Raw genomic sequence first — 17,955 nt, forward strand, 5'->3', positions numbered from 1 at the left:
ACCGTCAGTGTAACCTCAGTAGTTAAGTAGTAGCGTGACAAAGCAAGACTTTAATTAGTTTTCATCTAAATGGGCCACAGGGTTACTGAGAAAGTGATTGTGTAGTCTTAGGAAAGGCACAGATGAATCAACGCCGGTAATGCATCCTTTGCCACACTGCCCCTTCTTCCCCATCTAACACTGAGTCACAGATGGAGTTTCATGTTGGCTCCAGGTAGGGCACCTATGAGGTAAAACCAAGGGGTTTGAATCATAATGGGATTATGTAGTTGGTGATAGACCATTGGTGGATACGATGAAGAGGAGGTGGATTTTCAATTTAGAGCTGGGTAATAGACTGCACATTGCCTGCTGATGCCTAAAATGTGGACACAGTAGAAGTGTTGATGATTTTGGAAATTATGTTAAAGATATGTGAGTTACTGTTGGGAGTAGCAATGCAAGACCGTTTAACCCCTATACATGTTTTATCTCTCTCTTAAGGTTATAAACTTGTGAAGACAAAGATCCTACATATATATTTGAGGGACCATGTTATATTTCAGTGTTGATCTTCCTTCTATATCTCCAATAGCTAGAAGAATGCTTTGGAAGGCAAAGGGAATATGCTAAGTTGTATTGACTCTTCCACACAGGCCGGTGCAATTGTATAAGCTAGTTTTTTTTTTTTTTTAAACACACAAAGGATTTACTTCTATTTTTAGTAAATCTATGAGAATCTACACGTTTTTCAGTCTTCCTGTTTAGTCCATCTTTTAAATTTTCTAGAGTAATATTTCTATATTTATTTTGTAAAGCATCATTGGTGAGTAGTTTATTTTTATGTTGTCCTAAAGAGTAGCTCTTACTAGTTCAATTCCCAAGTTTTAGTAAACCTAATTTTTTGTTGTTTAGTGTCCCCTAAGTTGTGTCTGACTCTTTTTGCCAGCCTATGGACTGTAATGCACTAGGCTCTTCTGTCCATGGGATTTCCCAGGCAAGAATACTGGAATGGGTTGCTATTTCCTTCTCTAGAGGATCTTCCCTACCCAGGGGTCAAACCCGAGTCTTCTGCATTGGCAGGCAGATTCTTTACCACTGAGTCACCAGGGAACCCCTTAATTACACATTTCTGAAGGGATTGAAACTGAGTGGGCCCCTGTGAGTCTCCCCATTGTTTGGAGGCAGTACGCCAGCCATTATGACCTTCTCTGAGTTCCAAATGGCAGGTTCCAACAGTTGCTAATCAAGGGAAGAACAACCAAGAAGTCACCTGATGCAAGATTAAAAGGCCCAGATTAATCATCAGGATTAGGAGACTGACCACCTGAGATGAGAGTAAGGGAGTGCAGACCCTGCTCACACCCGTATCTTGTCAGACACCCCACCTTTGACCCACTTATAAAAACACTCGTGAAGTCCTCCGGGGATGGGACACGTAGTTTTTCAAGGCAGAAGCCTGTGTGTCTCCCTTTGCCTGGCAAAGTAGTAAAGCTATCCTTTTCTGCTTCACTCACAACTCTGTCTCTGGGATTTGATGTGGCACCCGTGCACAGAGAGACCAAGTTTTCATAACAGAATGAATTACTTGTGTTTCTATTTATATATTGCTGTTAATATACATAATCTCTACTCACTTTGCATATTGTGAATTTTACAATTGTTATGTCTATTCTTTAGAGGATGAACCACCTTCACAAACTGTTTTAAGCCAAACGGTCACAAAGAAAGCTATCAGGAGAACACAAGAGACTCCAGGTAAGAAGAGTTGAGTTTGTTTTTTTCTAACCTGTCAGCTTTTTTTATGTATAGATTATAGCCTATAATTATTGGGTTATTGGATTATTGGGTCAATCAGGGGTCCCAAATCATACCTCATTCAAAGTTTCAGTGAATCTTATTTTTAGGTTGTTAAATTGTTAAATAGTAGCATTTGTCAGGATAGATGTACCCACTTTTTTGGTGAGGAAACTGGAGCTCAGAGTAGCTGACTTTTCTCTTAAGATTGCTTGCTTTGTAACTGAGCCAAATTCAGACCTAGGCTTGTCTTCTCCAAAGCCCCTTCACTTGCCCCAAGTACCTCACTGTCACTCTCCCATGGAATAATTAGCTGCTCAGTAAAGCTTGTTAAGTGTTGAATGAATAAGTGTCATGTAAAATGGATTAAATGGTCTGCATAGTAAAATCATGATACAATATAATCAATCTCAATTTGATACTATATTTTATTAAATCTAGGATCTCATCAGTTGTAAGATACATCCTCTTCTTGGGCTTCTCTGATAGCTCAGTTGGTAGAGAATCCGCTTGCAATGCAGGAGACCCGGTTTGATTCCTGGGTCGGGAAGATCTGCTGGAGGAGGGATAGGCTACCCATTCCAGTATTCTTGGGTTTCCCTGTGGCTCAGCTGGTAAAGAATCTGCCTGCAATGCAGGAGACCTGGGTTCTAACCCTGGTTTGGGAAGATCCCCTGGAGAAGGGAAAGGCTACCCACTCCAGTATTCTGGCCTAGAGAATTCTATGGACTGTATAGTCCATTGGTCACAAAGAGTTGAACACAACTGAGCGTCTTTCACTTTCACTTAGGAGGAAGAAATGCTGCCAGTTAAGGGTAATGTGCCTTAGATTGTATAATATATCCCAATTTTAGAGATGTTAAAGTATAGAACTGTTTGCATCTTAGTATCAAGTGGCATTAGGCTACATTTGATAGTCAGATCAGATCAGATCAGTCACTCAGTCGTATCCGACTCTCTGTGACCCCATGAATCGCAGCACACCAGGCCTCCCTGTCCATCACCAACTCCCAGAGTTCACTCAGACTCAAGTCCATCAAGTCAGTGATGCCATCCAGCCATCTCATCCTCTGTCGTCCCCTTCTCCTCTTGCCCCCAATCCCTCCCAGCATCAGAGTTTTTTCCAATGAGTCAACTCTTCGCATGAGGTGGCCAAAGTACTGGAGTTTCAGCTTTAGCATCGTTCCTTCCAAAGAAATCCCAGGGCTGATATCTTTCAGAATGGACTGGTTGGATCTCCTTGCAGTCCAAGGGACTCTCAAGAGTCTTCTCCAACACCACAGTTCAAAAGCATCAATTCTTCGGCGCTCAGCCTTCTTCACAGTCCAACTCTCACATCCATACATGACCACAAGAAAAACCATAACCTTGACTAGACGAACCTTTGTTGGCAAAGTAATGTCTCTGCTTTTGAATATGCTATCTAGGTTGGTCATAACTTTCCTTCCAAGGAGTAAGCATCTTTTAATTTCATGGCTGCAGTCACCGGCTGCAGTCACCATCTGCAGTGATTTTGGAGCCCGGAAAAATAAAGTCTGACACTGTTTTTCCACTGTTTCCCCATCTATTTCCCATGAAGTGATGGGACCGGATGCCATGATCTTAGTTTTCTAAATGTTGAGCTTTAAGCCAGCTTTTTCACTCTCCTCTTTTACTTTCATCAAGAGGCTTTTTAGTTCCTCTTCACTTTCTGCCATAAGGGTGGTGTCATCTGCATATCTGAGGTTATTGATATTCCTCCCGGCAATCTTGATTCCAGCTTGTGTTTCTTCCAGTCCAGCGTTTCTCATGATGTACTCTGCATATAAGTTGAATAAACAGGGTGACGATAGTAGCCATTTTAAAACTTATTTTGAAAAGCAAGGGAAAGGATTAAGTTCAGTTATTAATGCATAGTATCCTTTGCTTTTTGGTTCTGTTTATTTTCAGTTTGCTTTTCTTGATATTAGGAAATCCACAATAATAATGACTGTAGCTATTGAAACTGATCATCCGTGGCTTTTTTTTTTTTTAACCCAAATCCTGACTTACTTCCTTACCCATTCCTGCTAATAAGATTTTGCTTTGTAGTTTAAACTATTCTGTTTAGCGTAAATAAATATCTGGTTAAGGATCAATTCCAAATAACACACCCTTTATGCTTAATTCCTTGAACAGCCTGTGTTCCTGTGTTAAGATTAGAAACTATTTTAGAAAAATGCTTTGAGTGATAGGCTCTATAATCACATTTTTCAGGCCATTTGAGAAAACTATATTCTTGAAATTTTATTTACAGTAGCTTCAATTACATGACGCTTATGCCTAGAAAAGCAAAAGTTTCTCATTTTTAAAATCTACAGCAAAAATAAATAAAATCTACAATAAATTTATAAAATTTATGGGGTTAAGTAAATTGATACAATGAAGACAGTTGAGCACCAGCCTATAGACCATACAGACCATTATAAAACTATTAAACAATAGAATGTCTCGTACAGTCTTTTGGGGTTCACATTAAGCTTGTATTTTAGGACTGCTATTGAGGTACATGGCTGCGTAATGTTGTGCAAAGAGCACTGGACCTTGGTCATATTAGCTAGCCATGTTGACCCTCAGGCCTTTATCTGTATGACTTAACGTGTCCTAACTCACAAGCTCACTGCAAAAGTGAAACAATACTTGCAAAATCACTTAGTATACAGTAAAACATATGGCTATAAGGTGGGGTTTTTTTTTTCCCTCACGGCACTTTGCAGGCAGTGTGAAGTTCATAAAATTTTGCTTAAGCATTTCTTTTTCTGACAAAGCTCATGCTATGGTTGATAATGCAAAAGACAAAACATTTCCCAATGTAGATGGTAGATTGATGGAACTCATGCACGTATTACCTGGAATATATTGTGCTACAATATAACTAGACATAAAGATACGTGCATTTTGGGGAGATTTGAGATACTCTGGGTTCTTTTACTATAAAAGGTGCTTTTAAAAATCATACTATATCTACTACTTGTCTTGCTCCTCTGTCATTCCTCTTAAAAAAGGAGAATGTTTAGGAAAGTCATTAAATGAACGCTTGTAAAGTCCGTCTTTACAAGCTTTGTAAAGTACTGAATATTCATTGGAAGGACTGATGCTGAAGCTGAAACTCGAGAACTTTGGCTACCTGATGTGAATAACTGATTTATTGGAAAAGACCCTGATGCTGGGAAAGATTGAAGGCAGGAGGAGAATTGGATGACAGAGGATGAGATGGTTGGATGGCATCACCAACTCTGTGGGCATGAGTTTGAGCAAGCTCCGGGAGTTAGTGATGGTTAGGAAAGCCTGGCTTGCTGCAGTCCATGTAAAGAGTAGGACACAAATGAGCAACTGAACTGAATTGAAAGTCTGTCTAGCAGAGGAATTACTTAAACAGGAGTCAGTTTGATGGAAAACTACTTTAAGTACAAGTTTAAGATAGGCCCTTCCTTGTTTGAGGGAATATTAATTGGTACAACCACTATGGAAAACACTAGGAGGTTGCTTAAACCTAAAAATAGAGTTGCCATATAATCCTGCAGTCCCACTCCTGGGCATATACTAGGAGAAAACTCTTAATTCAGAAATATACATGCACCCACAGGTTCTTAGCAGCACTGTTTACAATAGCCAAGACATGGAAGCCACCTAAATGTCCATCAACAGATGAATGGAATAAAGACGTGAAAGTGGTGTGTGTGTGTGTGTGTGTGTGTGTGTGTGTGTGTGTGTGTGTGTGTACATGTGCAAAATGGAATAATAGTCATAAAAATGAATGAAATACTGCCATTTGCAGCAACATAGAAGGACCTAGAGGTTATCATATTAAAGTGAAATAAGTCAGAAAGAGAAAGATGTATATATAGTATCACTTGTACATAGAATCTAAAATATGATACAAACAAACTTATTTACAAAACGGAAACAGATTCACAGACTTACAGTTACCACAGGGGCAGGAGGGTAGAGGAAGAATAAGTTAGGAGTTTGGGATTAGCAGATATAAACTACTATATATAAAATAGATAAACAACAAAATTCTACAGTATAACGCAGGAAACTGTATTCAATATCCTGTAATAAACCATAATAAAAAAGAATATGAAAAAGAATATATATATATATATAGAACTGAGGAGAAGGAAATGACATCCCACTCCAGTGTTCTTGCCTGGAGAATCCCAGGGACAGGGGAGCCTGATGGGCTGCCGTCTATAGGGTCGCACAGAGTCGGACACGACTGAAGCGACTTAGCAGCAGCAGCAGCATAGAACTGAACCATTTTACTATACACCAGAAACTTAATAATACAACATTGTAAATCAACTGTACTTCAGTTAAAAAAAATATATAGGCTCTTCCTCCTCCTTGTAGAATCACAGACTTTCAATTCAACTCTGGTGTTCAAAATCGTGGTGTAATTGTATGTAGGACCACTGGTGTGGTCTGACAAAACTTTATCCAAAAACGTCCTTAAAAATGATGACCTATACCAAGGGACTTCCCTGGTGGCTCAGCTGATTTAAGAATCCACCTGCACTGTGAGAGACCTGGGTTCGATCCCTGGGTTGGGAAGAACCCCTGGAGAAGGGAATGGCTACCCACTGCAGTATTCCTGCCTGGGAAATCCCATGAACACAGGAGCCTGGTGCGCTCCATCTAGTCCATGGGGTTGCAGAAGAGTCAGACATGACCGAGTGACTAAACAACATTTCGTCATGAACATTTGATTCTCTGACTGCTGTAATTACAGAATTCATTCATTCTCCAGATGTTTATTGAGCACCTACTTTATACTAGTTCCGTTGCTAGATTCTGGGGGTGCAGTGGTGAGCAAGAGCAGCAAACAAGGGAAGGAGATTGCTACGAAAGAAGAATCCTTGTTATTTTATTCCCTAATACCCCTCTCTGCTACTCTCTGTCCTTCAACCCCTCTTACATAGGGCTATGTATTTGGTAGAGCATACAAGAAAAGCTTAAATGAAAAGATGGGGTCTGAAATAGTAATTGGTATCTATAGATTAAAGTTGAGTTTTAGGTTTTAATTAAACCTGCAAAGGATGGGAATATAGGGGGAAAAAAAGAGGAAAGTCATTGTAATAATAAGAGTAACGGACATATGTGGTATTTCTTTTTAAAGCTATTTATGTAAGTTCTAAATATGTGTTATGTAGAATGCTAACAACTGATACATTGCATAGAATCTTAGAGCTGGAAGGTTTAGGAGAGTCATGTACTCAGAGTTTCTATCAGTGTAGGTGTCCCTCTGTTAACATCCATTCATGCATTGTTGATCATCTGCAGTGATGTGGAAATCACTCCCTCGCCATCAGTTCTGTTTTGGAGACAGCACTAATAATTTGGTTGCTTTTGTTTTTACCGTTGAACTAAAAGCTACTTTGCTGTAAATTTCTCTTGATCTTAATTCTGCCTTTCGAGCTACATAAAATCAACTTAAGTACTTCTCTATATCTCTGTCTTTAAAATGTACAAAAACATGCTCAATAAGTATTTTTAGAACAAATAAATGGATGTCCCTTCAGGATTTCTCTTCTTGATACTGTGAAGAGGAAATGGGGTTAAGTCAGTTTTATGAGAACAAACATAGGCAGCCAATATAGTGGAGAGGGGTCAGTGATAGCTGGTTCAGAGCATGGTTTTTGCACTTCTCACGCAAAGCCAAACATACTGCTTTTTTTATAGATACAAATGAAACTAAGTGTAATATAATCCAAATTTAAATATAGATTGGGTTTTATATTATGTTGTGCGAGGCTCTTTGAGGACATACACCTTGGATTTCTAGGCTAACATTAACTTATTATTTAATGGGATTGGCTTCCTCATTAACCCTGTGCCATTGAACTGTAGACAGTCTGAAATAAATTATGGCTAACGATAACATATTTTTTTAAATTAGAGCTTGTATTTGCTGAAACACACAGGGTTAAATAATTGGAGGGAATGTATTATCTCTTAGGAAGTTAACCCTCAAATCAAAGTTTAACATAAATAATCCACAGTGAGGGTATGCCACAATGGAATAGATAATTGAGTTGGTGCTACGGTACAGATTTTGGTTCTTAATTGAGACATTTAGAAGTTTTATTTGATGTTCCTTTCTTTTTATACAAATATGGTCTGGTGAGAAAAACTGCCAAATTTTACATCAAACCCATATGTTTTTCATGGCAGCAAACCTTTCTCTAGTTCATTATTGTATTCCCATACTTAGCATAATGGAGAGTTCAGAAAAAAACTTTGCTGACTAAATAGGTGATTGTATAATAAATCGAATATGTTCGAATTTTATATATGTATTTTATTTTTTTCTCTTCCCATATTAGTGATGAGTGAAGATCCTCTAATCAGCCTGCGTAGACCTCCTCTAAGAAGCTCAAGATCTGGTAAGAGATTGTTTTGTCTGTTGGTTCAGCTTTCTCATATTTTTAAATAGGGTACTTAACATGTATTTATTGGAGAAGGCAATGGCACCCCACTCCAGTACTCTTGCCTGGAAAATCCCATGGATGGAGGAGCCTGGTAGGCTGCAGTCCATGGGGTCACTAAGAGTCAGACACAAGTGAGCGACTTCACTTTCACTTTTCACTTTCACGCATTGGAGAAGGAAATGGCAACCCACTCCAGTGTTCTTGCCTGGAGAATCCCAGGGACGGGGGAGCCTGGCGGGCTGCCGTCTATGGGGTCGCACAGAGTCGGACATGACTGAAGTGACTTAGCAGCAGCAGGAACATGTATTTATATAGTTCAAAATTCAAAATTTCTATAAATATTCGATGGAAAGTCTCCCAGCTCCCTTCGTTGTTTGTCCACCCAGTTTCCTTAAGCAACCAGTGTTGTCAGTTTCTTAGGCAGTCTTCCAGAGATATTTTATGGAGATATAAGGGAATTCATGTATAAATCATCCTTTCCTGTCTTTTTTAACCCACATTTTAGCCCAATAATTACTCTTTTCTGTACCTTGTTACTGTTGATTTTACTTAAAATATATTGAGACATCCTTCCATATAAGTGTATAAAATAATTTCTTCATTCTTTTTTAGAGGTTGTGTCCTTGTATGTTGCTATGATTCTTTTTGTTAGCAAAATGGTTTTAAATTAATGTCAGGGACTTTTTATTCTTCCCAGTATAATGCTAATAAAAAATTGAAGACTGAGGCTTTGTGGCTCAGGGCTATAAATTTTTCCTGCCTTAACGGCATTTCTTCCCTTGTGGCTCAGCTGGTAAAGAATTCGCCTTCTATGCAGAAGACCTGGGTTTGATCCCTGGGATGGAAAGATCCCCTGGAGAAGGGAAAGGCTACCCACTCCAGTATCCTGCCTGGAGAATTCCATGGACTATATAGTCATGGGGTCACAAAGAGTTGGACATGACTGAACAACTTTCACTTTAAGACTGTAGAAGAGTATTGCCTTTAAATTGATTTCATGACTATGAAAGAAAACTAGGAATGTCATTCCAAGAGATCTACTTCATTTTTAGAGTTTCCCAGCCCATAAGGGTGCTTTATTGTGGGAACTAAAAAAGGAAACATTTACCTTCACATGAGGTTTCTACTTCTCAGTTATTCTCTTTTAAAAAGAGTTAGGTTGTTTTTTTGTTTTTTTTTCTGATAAATGACTGTCCTTTTAAGTGATAAAAATCTGTTAAGGTTTTGATGATGAACCTGTGGTAAAGAACCATATGATGCATTTCCTTTTAAGCACTAATCATTTTGTTGCTATCTCTCTTACAGATTCGGCACACAAAACAAATGGAAATGCTAAAATGAGTGAATTAGGTTTGTTTATCTCTAATTCTTATAGGTTCTCTTTGAGGCTTCAAATTAGCAGTAGAATACAGGAGTACTTTCATTTGGTCACTGGCTTGAAAATATTACTTTGTTCATTATTTCAGCTTGAGGGACAGTGTCTTTATGACCAATAGCCTTGGTTTTTATTCTCTGAAATTATGTTCTTTGTTATATTATTAAGTTCACGTAAGAAAATGCATAACCTATATTTTAGTTTTTATTAGCAGTTGTTAACACTATCGCGAGAAAAAAGATAACTTACCAATTAAGTTTTTTCTTGCTTTAGAAAGTGAATTGGAAATTTTTCTGTAGTAAGTTGTGTCCTTTGCCATGTTTGTTGAAGTGGTTTATATTCTTTTCAGGATTTGCCTTGATATAGGACTTGAGCTACCAAGATCTGTGGCTTTAAGTGAACTTACATTGATTGTGGTTGGACTTAGTCTTAAGTTACAAATTTTCTAAATTTGGAGATGAGTCAAAGGAGAGAAGCTTCATTTTTCTTTATAAATAGTTGCAGCTTGGTTTAAATTTGTCTTCCACTTAAGCTCAATTTTTTTTAGAGACTTCAGAATTTATAGTGTCTGGGTACTGAAAATGATCCTTGTAGTATGCAGCTTATCATTTGTACTTTTACCTACCAGCTTCTCAAATGCTCTATGTAAAAACTTAAAAAAGGATTTTTTTTTTAAGTCATAGAGTCTTAAATAGAAGCAAACTTGTAGATGAAATAATCTAGTACTTTTCTGTTCTTTCTATGCTAGATTTAGAAATTATTTCTGTAAGTACTTTATAATAAAAACTAACTTTACAAAAAGTACTTTCCAGCTTAAAGGAAATTTCTGTGAGATCAATAAAGAATGACACCCCTTTTTTTTTCCCCAATAGTAATGCTAGTAAATCTTGAAATGTATAAAATGGCTGTTCATGGAGCTTGAACATTTGTGATATTTCCAGACTATTCTTTATTCTCTTCTTGCTGCGCCACTCTCTTGTTCTCCAAAGCATAATTGGCATTGAATAGTAAGGTATCTATACCGGGGATCCCCAGAGTACAGCCTCTGAGTAAAACCTGACATGTGGTCTTGTTTTTATACAGCCGGTAAGCTAAGAAAAATTTTTACATTTTGTGGAATAAATATATATATGTATACACACGCATATGACAGAGACCTTATGTGGCTAGAGAAGCCTAAAATATTTACTATTTGGTCCTTGATGGAGAAAGTTTACCCATCTCTAATTGCATTAATGGCAGACCTAAAGACAGCAAATCACCTAAATTATCATTTGTTTTAAGAATAAATTCAGAGAGTTAAATAACTGCCTGGACATAGATATATGTCCACACATAGATTGAACATTCCACACTAGGTTTTACTGACAACACAAAAAGGAGACACAGTGACTCCTGTCTTCTCTTTGAAAAAGCATGATCGTCTCACTTTTGAATCTTCATGCCTTTGTCCCCAGACATAACACAATTATGAAGTTTGTATTTCCTTGAATACCCTTCACGCCTCACACCAACACATTCCATAAATCTCTTGGAATAAGAAAGCCTATAGTAGAAATATCCTGGGACTTTGTATTTTTCTTTAAAACTGACCAGACAAAAGAAAGTGAACAGGAAGTGATACAGATAATGGTTGATGTTCACCAGAGGAGGTGGTTTTAAGTGATCTGTTTTTTATAACAAACAGAAAGACCTTAAACTTCTGAAAGTACCTTTTCCTAATTGGTTGAAACTGTTAGAAACATGACATCTCCTTAATAGCACATTTAATTACTGCTATTTGTCTAAAAGCCACAGCCTTTGTAATTTTTTTTAAATAACCTTTTTTTGGTTAGGATATTATTGCTCCAAATAGAATTCTAATGTCTTGAAAGTTTTCGCATGTGTGTAGGAAAGAGTAATACTTTAAAAAAAAAATTTTTTTTTTAATGCTTTAACTTCCCCCATGTAGCAGCCAAGAAGTTTAGAATAAAGGAAGCTGAATGACAAAAGAGGGAAATGAAATTAAAAGCTATATAGTCATAGATACTGCTGATTCATCATCAAATTGTATTTGGATATTTATCTATACATTCTTTGCCGCTTGGGTAAAAAAATTGTTATAAGCATTAACATAGTGGTATATGCATATGGTAGAGAAGAGCCCTACTCTGTGGAAGAGGTCAGGAAGGTTTAATGGCGATGGCATTAGAATTTTGAAGGATGCAGAACAGGCAAAATGAGAAGGAGAGTTATAAATACTACAGTTTGTCTTGTAATAGAACGTCACTCTTTTACGTTTACAGTTCAGGCAGTGTGAGAAACTCTTCTACGTTAGAAACAACACTCAGAGTAACTGCAGCTCCTTGAACTATTTTGTGGTAAATGATTTTCAGAATGACATTCTCAGTTGGTAGACTTGGGTTTCTAGAGTGAGAACTATGTTTTAAAATGTGTATATAACCAGGACAAAAGCCTATTACAGTGAAGAGTATGTGTCAACTATATAAAATGTATTATTGTTTAAGGTGTCTTAATTCATAAAATACTGCTGGATTATAAGGCACAAAATAATACTGATTTTGTTTTTAATGATGTTACCATGATAGCCTTGCTTGACAAATTATTATTTATGTCTTACATAGTGCTGATAAATATTTACTGTTAGGAACATGGAATTCTAAAGAAAGGATTTTTAGACCCTATATTAAAAGTCTTAAAAGTGTTCAAAAATAGATTAAATCCATGATTTATTTAATACTTCATATTAAAAGTATTAAAAGTAAGTGCAGAACTCCCTTATAGAAGCTGATTTAAAAATATTTCTAAATCCTTCATTGTGCTAATTAAAACTAATTGACATAACTAACATAAACTGAAAGAAGGGAGATTGAACTGTAGGCAACCTGGTATAGGAAGGATTGATTATTAGTTAATTTGCTCTAGACAATTGACACAGATTTGCAAAAGTATTGTGGAAATATATTTTATCAGGATGAAAAAAGAGGGATTACTGTACTATTTGTTTTTTCTGATAGTTTGGTGAATGAATGTAAATTTTCAACATACTTTTATTTCCATTAATACAGATTCAAAAATCAGTTCAGCCTTAAATTTTGCTACAACAAATAATTTTTGAACTATATAAAACATAATGCCTCAATATAAATGTGATTTTAACAAAGCTACTGTATTACATTTAGGTATTGTTGAAACCTCTCATTTTAGAAAGAATTCACTTTTCAGCTTTCCCCGCATTCATTCATTTACTCAAAAAATTACTGACGGAGACTTTTTAAAAGGTTCCACATGTAAGGAGTTTGGAAGTCACCACTTTAGCCTAATAACAAGTCAAAAACTGACAACTGAAAAATCAACAACTCTTCTTAGATCCATAAGAGAGGAAATGACACAGGTCAAATCACTGCCCCCAAGGTTGGAGAAATGGGCAAATACAGGAAGTCATAGCTTGCTGGAGCCGAGACTCACAAGTGGAAGCCTCTGCGGGAGGTAGTGCAGGGTAGGAAAACCTGAACTGCAGTTAATGAATTGTTGGATGTTCTGTGTGGACAAGTCTGAAGAGTTAAAAAATTTCAACAGGACCCAGTCTATGGCGGGCCCCTACTGTGTTGTGAAATTTACCTCCAGAGGCTCAGCCAGGCTCACATTAAAAAAAAAAAAAAAATCTCTTCATACTTCTGCAAGGTAGAGGGAGAAAGGCAGCATTTTGAAACATGTCAGGATATTCTGTTCTTAACAAGACAAGCCCTCAAGGAAATCTCCTTAACTGGAGCCTGTCCGTCTAGTCAAGGCTATGGTTTTTCCAGTGGTCATGTATGGATGTGAGAGTTGGACTATGAAGAAAGCTGAGCGCCGAAGAATTGATGCTTTTGAACTGTGGTGTTAGAGAAGACTCTTGAGAGTTCCTTGGACTGCAAGGAGATCCAACCAGTCTATCCTAAAGGAGATCAGTCCTGGGTGTTCGTTGGAAGGACTGATGCTGAAGCTGAAACTCCAGTCCTTTGGCCACCTGATGTGAAGAGTTGACTCACTGGAAAAGACCCTGATGCTGGGAAAGATTGAGGGCAGGAGAAGAAGGGAACGACAGAGGATGAGATGAGTGGATGGCATCACCAACTCAATGGACATGAGTTTGGGTGAACTCCGGGAGTTGGTGATGGACATGGAGGCCTGGTGTGCTGCGGTTCATGGGGTTGCAAAGAGTTGGACACAGCTGAGTGGCTGAACTGAACCGAACTGAACCTACTATATCAAAGCCCAGCTGACTTGAGAGATGGGAAATAAACCCAACTCCAGACAATTCTGAGCTCTCTATTTCACCTAAACAGGAAGGGGAAAATCTTTGAACTGTTGTGAAGTTCATGGTCTTGAGGCATGAGCTTACTAAAAAGTGGACACCTAGAGCTGGAAGATATTTCCCTTCTCCCAGGATACTGCCCCTCGCTGAACACCTTACCACCACTTTACTAAAGACCTATTTACAGCAGTATTCTTTTTACCCAGTATATCAAGAAAAAATTATAAAACATGACAAAATGCAAAAAAGCAGTTTGAAAAGATAGAGCAGTATCAACCAGATATGGCATGGATGTTAGAATTATCAGATCAGGAATTTAAAACGACTATGATTAATATGGTGCAGACTCTAATGGATAAAGTAGGCTACATGCAAGAATAGATGAACAATGTCAGCAAAGAAGTAGAAATCCTAAAAGTCAAATGCTGCAGATAAAAAAACACTAACAGAAATGAAGAATCTTGATGGGCTTATTGGAGTGGACGTGGCTTAGACTCTCTAGCAGTAGAATATCAATAGCATTCTCAAAGAAATGATAATATATGATATGATTTATTAGCTAGTGCTATGATGATAATAATACAGCAATATGTAAATGTATCAAATCAACACATTATATACCTTACACATACACAATGTTAAATATCAGTTATATCTCAATTTAAAAAACAGAATCCTTAAAAACCAAAAAGCAAAGAGAACAATGACTAAATAATACAGAATATGCTAGACTGTGCAAAAGCTACAAAAGGTATAACGTATGCATACAGTGAATAACAGAGAAGAAAGGAACAGAGAAAATGTTTGAAATATTAATGACTGTGTGCTCAGTTGCATCCGACTCTTGGCTACCCCATGAACTATTGCCTGCCAGGCTCCTCTGTCCTTGGGATTTAGGCAAGAATACTCGAGTGGTTGCCATTTCTTCCTCCAGGGTGTCTTCCTGATCTGCGGGATTGAACCTGCATCCAGTGCGTCTGCATTGCCAGGTGGATTCTTTACCACTTGAGCCGCCTGGGAAGCCCAGTAATGACTAAGAATTTCCCAGGTTAATGTCAAACACTAAACTCAGATCCAGTAATCTCACAAACACCAAGAAAGATAAATGCCAAAAATAAAAATGCCCTTAGGCATATCTTTGTTAAGCCACAGAAAGTCAAAAGTCAAAAAAAAAAAAAAAAGAAACCTAAACAAAGCCTGAGGAAGACAACACGTGACCTGTAAAGGAATAAAGGTCAGAATTACATCTAACATCTCAGAAAGCATGCAAGCAAGAAGAGATCAGAGTAAAAGATTTAAAGTGTTCAAAGAAAAAAACCCACCAACCTGGAATATTGTACCATGCAAACCTATCCTTCAAAGGTGTAGCCTCTGCCCAAGTTAACTAAGAAAAAAAGAAAAAGAAAGAAGGAAAAAAATGGAGGGGAATAAAAGGTAGGATGCAAGTTACTAATGTCAGTAATTAAGGAGGGGACACTGTATATCCTATGGAAATTAAAAGGATAACATGGGAATATTATGAACAACTTTATGCCCACCAATTTGATAACCTAGATGAGATGTAACTGATTCCTTGAAAGATATAATCTGCCAAAACTCACTCGAAATAGGTGATCTGAATAGCTCTATATCTCTTAAATAAATTGAATCAACAATTAATAACCTTCCAAAATAGAAAGCATGAAACCCAAGTGAGTTTCTTAGTGAATTCTATCAAACATTTAAGGAAGAAATTATGCCAATTCTCTACAGTCTCTTGGAGAATGGAAGCAGAGGAAGTACTTTCTAACTCATTCTGTGAGGCCAGCATTATGCTGATACCAAAACCAGACAAAAACAGTAGAAAAAACTATAGACCACCAGCGTCAGAAACACAGCAGTGTGAAACATCCACCTTTGTCTTCCCTTCACTCCATAACCAGTGAAAAATCCACAGCTTAACAAAGATGTCTCTGCTAAAAGCAACAGGATGCTGGAGAGTTCCACACATCTGTGCATCTACAGATGGGTGAAATGTAACACTTAGTGGAAGGGGAACTGAGGTAATAGTGGAAATGGGGCTGCGATTTGGGTCCATTGATGGGAACAGCAGAGCCCAGAGACAGAGAACCCAGAAACAGCAAGAAAGGCTATATGCATGACTCGAGCGAACCAACCAGCCTGGCACCCAAGGCCACAAGTAACTGGTCGATGGCAGCAGTGGGGCCTGGGATCCCAAAAACCCCAAATAGCAGCACCTCAGTAGCTGCTGAGGTGCCCACATCCACATCACCTCCCATTCACAGTGGCAGAGCCTGCAAACCTTATAACAGACAAGGTAGAGTTGCCTGTGTGACTCCAGTCCCTCTGCCCCCTCCATCATCTTCCCTCATGATGGAGCTTGTGTCTCAGGGGATCCCAGATGCAAGGAATGGAAAGAGCCCACCATCCTGGTGATGACAAAGGCTCTAGCACAAGCAAGGAGCTATGACCCTGGTGGCACAAAAAAACTACAACAAAGGGACAGTCACACCTCTTACAGAGAAGGTGGAGTCTGTAAAATGCCATTCAGATAGATGTAACCAGTGGCAGCTCAGGTAAGAAAAACAAAACCCATGTGATAGTGCCACCAACTGGAAAACAAAGGAGTCTTAACTGCTAACCTATCATTTAATATCAAATGTGCTTACAGAGGAACAGTTCATCATCAAACAACACGAAGAACCACAGTAACAGTATACCACAAAAAGAAAACAACAAATCTCCAAAAACAAAAAGTCATGAAATATTGTAATCTGTTAGAGAATTAAAAAGTTATCATGAAGATACTCAAAGATATAATAAAGATATAATACTCAAAGATATAATAAAACTCAGTTTAATGAGCTCACTGATAAAACTAATGGCAGAAAGACTACCTTACCAAGACATTAAAATTCTGAAACAAATTCTGGACCTAAAGAACGCAATAAATAAGATGAATTCATTAGAATGAGAGCAGACCACATGAAGAGAGAGTTCAGTTCAGTTGCTCAGTCGTGTCCGACTCTTTGCAACCCTATGGACTGCAGCACGCCAGGCCTCCCTATCCATCACCAACTCCCAGAGCTTGCTCAAACTCATGTCCATCACGTCAATCATGCCATCCAACCATCTCATCCTCCATCGTCCCATTCTCCTCCCACCTTCAATCTTTCCCAGCATCAGAGTCTTTTCAAATGAGTCAGTTCTTTGCATCAGGGTGGCCAAAGTATTGGAGTTTGAGCTTCAGCATCAGTCCTCCCAATGAATATTCAGGACTGATTTCCTTTAAGATTAACTGGTTTGATTGCCTTGCAGTCCAAGGGACTCTCAAGAGTCTTCTCCAATACCACAGTTCCAAAGCATCAATTCTTCAGCGCTCAGCTTTCTTTATAGTCCAGTTCTCACATCCATACATGACAACTGGAAAAACCACAACTTTGACTAGATAGACCTTTGTTGGCAAAGTAATGTCAAAGTAATGAAGAGAGAGGTAGTGACGTCTAGATAGAAATCTAGAAGTGATACAAGTAGATGAGAAAAGAGAAATAAGATGTTTTAAAAATGAAGGAGTCCTAAATACTCAAAATTCAATAACAGTATTTTAAAGGCAGCCAGAGAAAAAATGGTGACCTACAAAGGAACCCTCATTAGGCTATTGGTGAATTTCTCAGCAGAAACCCTATAGGCCAAGAAGGAATAGAATGACATTTTCAAAATACTGAAAAATAGAAACTGTCACAAAAGAATACTCTATCCACCAAAGTTACCATTCAGATATAAAGGAGAAAAAGACTCTCCCAGACAAAAACTGATGCAGTTCATCAACACTAAACGTGCCTTGCAAAATATATTGAAAGGGGATCTTCAGCCAGAAACAAAGTGGCCAAAATGTGCAAAACTTTGAGCAGATAAGTAGATAAGTAGAGCCAGAAAATTACAACTGTCTATCAAAAAAGGTTTTTAAACCATCTTTTATCACATAAAGATTAAAGGGAGAAAAAAGAAGAATAAATAGAGCTATCTCACTTTGATAACAGACTCACAACTTTAAA

The 17,955-nt window shown here is 37.9% G+C and overlaps 1 protein-coding gene across 4 annotated transcripts in view; it reads left to right on the forward strand.

Annotated features, from left to right (window-relative positions):
* Positions 1–17,955, forward strand: part of TOR1AIP1 (torsin 1A interacting protein 1) — a 45,638-nt gene that overhangs the window by 1,552 nt on the left and 26,131 nt on the right. For 2 of the 4 annotated variants that reach the window (XM_070768528.1, XM_070768526.1), the window contains exons 2-4: positions 1,660–1,737; positions 8,124–8,183; positions 9,534–9,578. In XM_070768528.1, coding sequence (XP_070624629.1) covers positions 1,660–1,737; positions 8,124–8,183; positions 9,534–9,578 — 183 coding nt within the window. The remainder of the gene's footprint in view (positions 1–1,659; positions 1,738–8,123; positions 8,184–9,533; positions 9,579–17,955) is intronic. The other 2 variants (XM_019976426.2, XM_070768527.1) reach the window with 1 other exon arrangement.

The sequence above is a fragment of the Bos indicus genome, chromosome 16 (genome assembly GCF_029378745.1).
Source record: "Bos indicus isolate NIAB-ARS_2022 breed Sahiwal x Tharparkar chromosome 16, NIAB-ARS_B.indTharparkar_mat_pri_1.0, whole genome shotgun sequence".
Lineage (NCBI taxonomy): Eukaryota > Metazoa > Chordata > Mammalia > Artiodactyla > Bovidae > Bos > Bos indicus.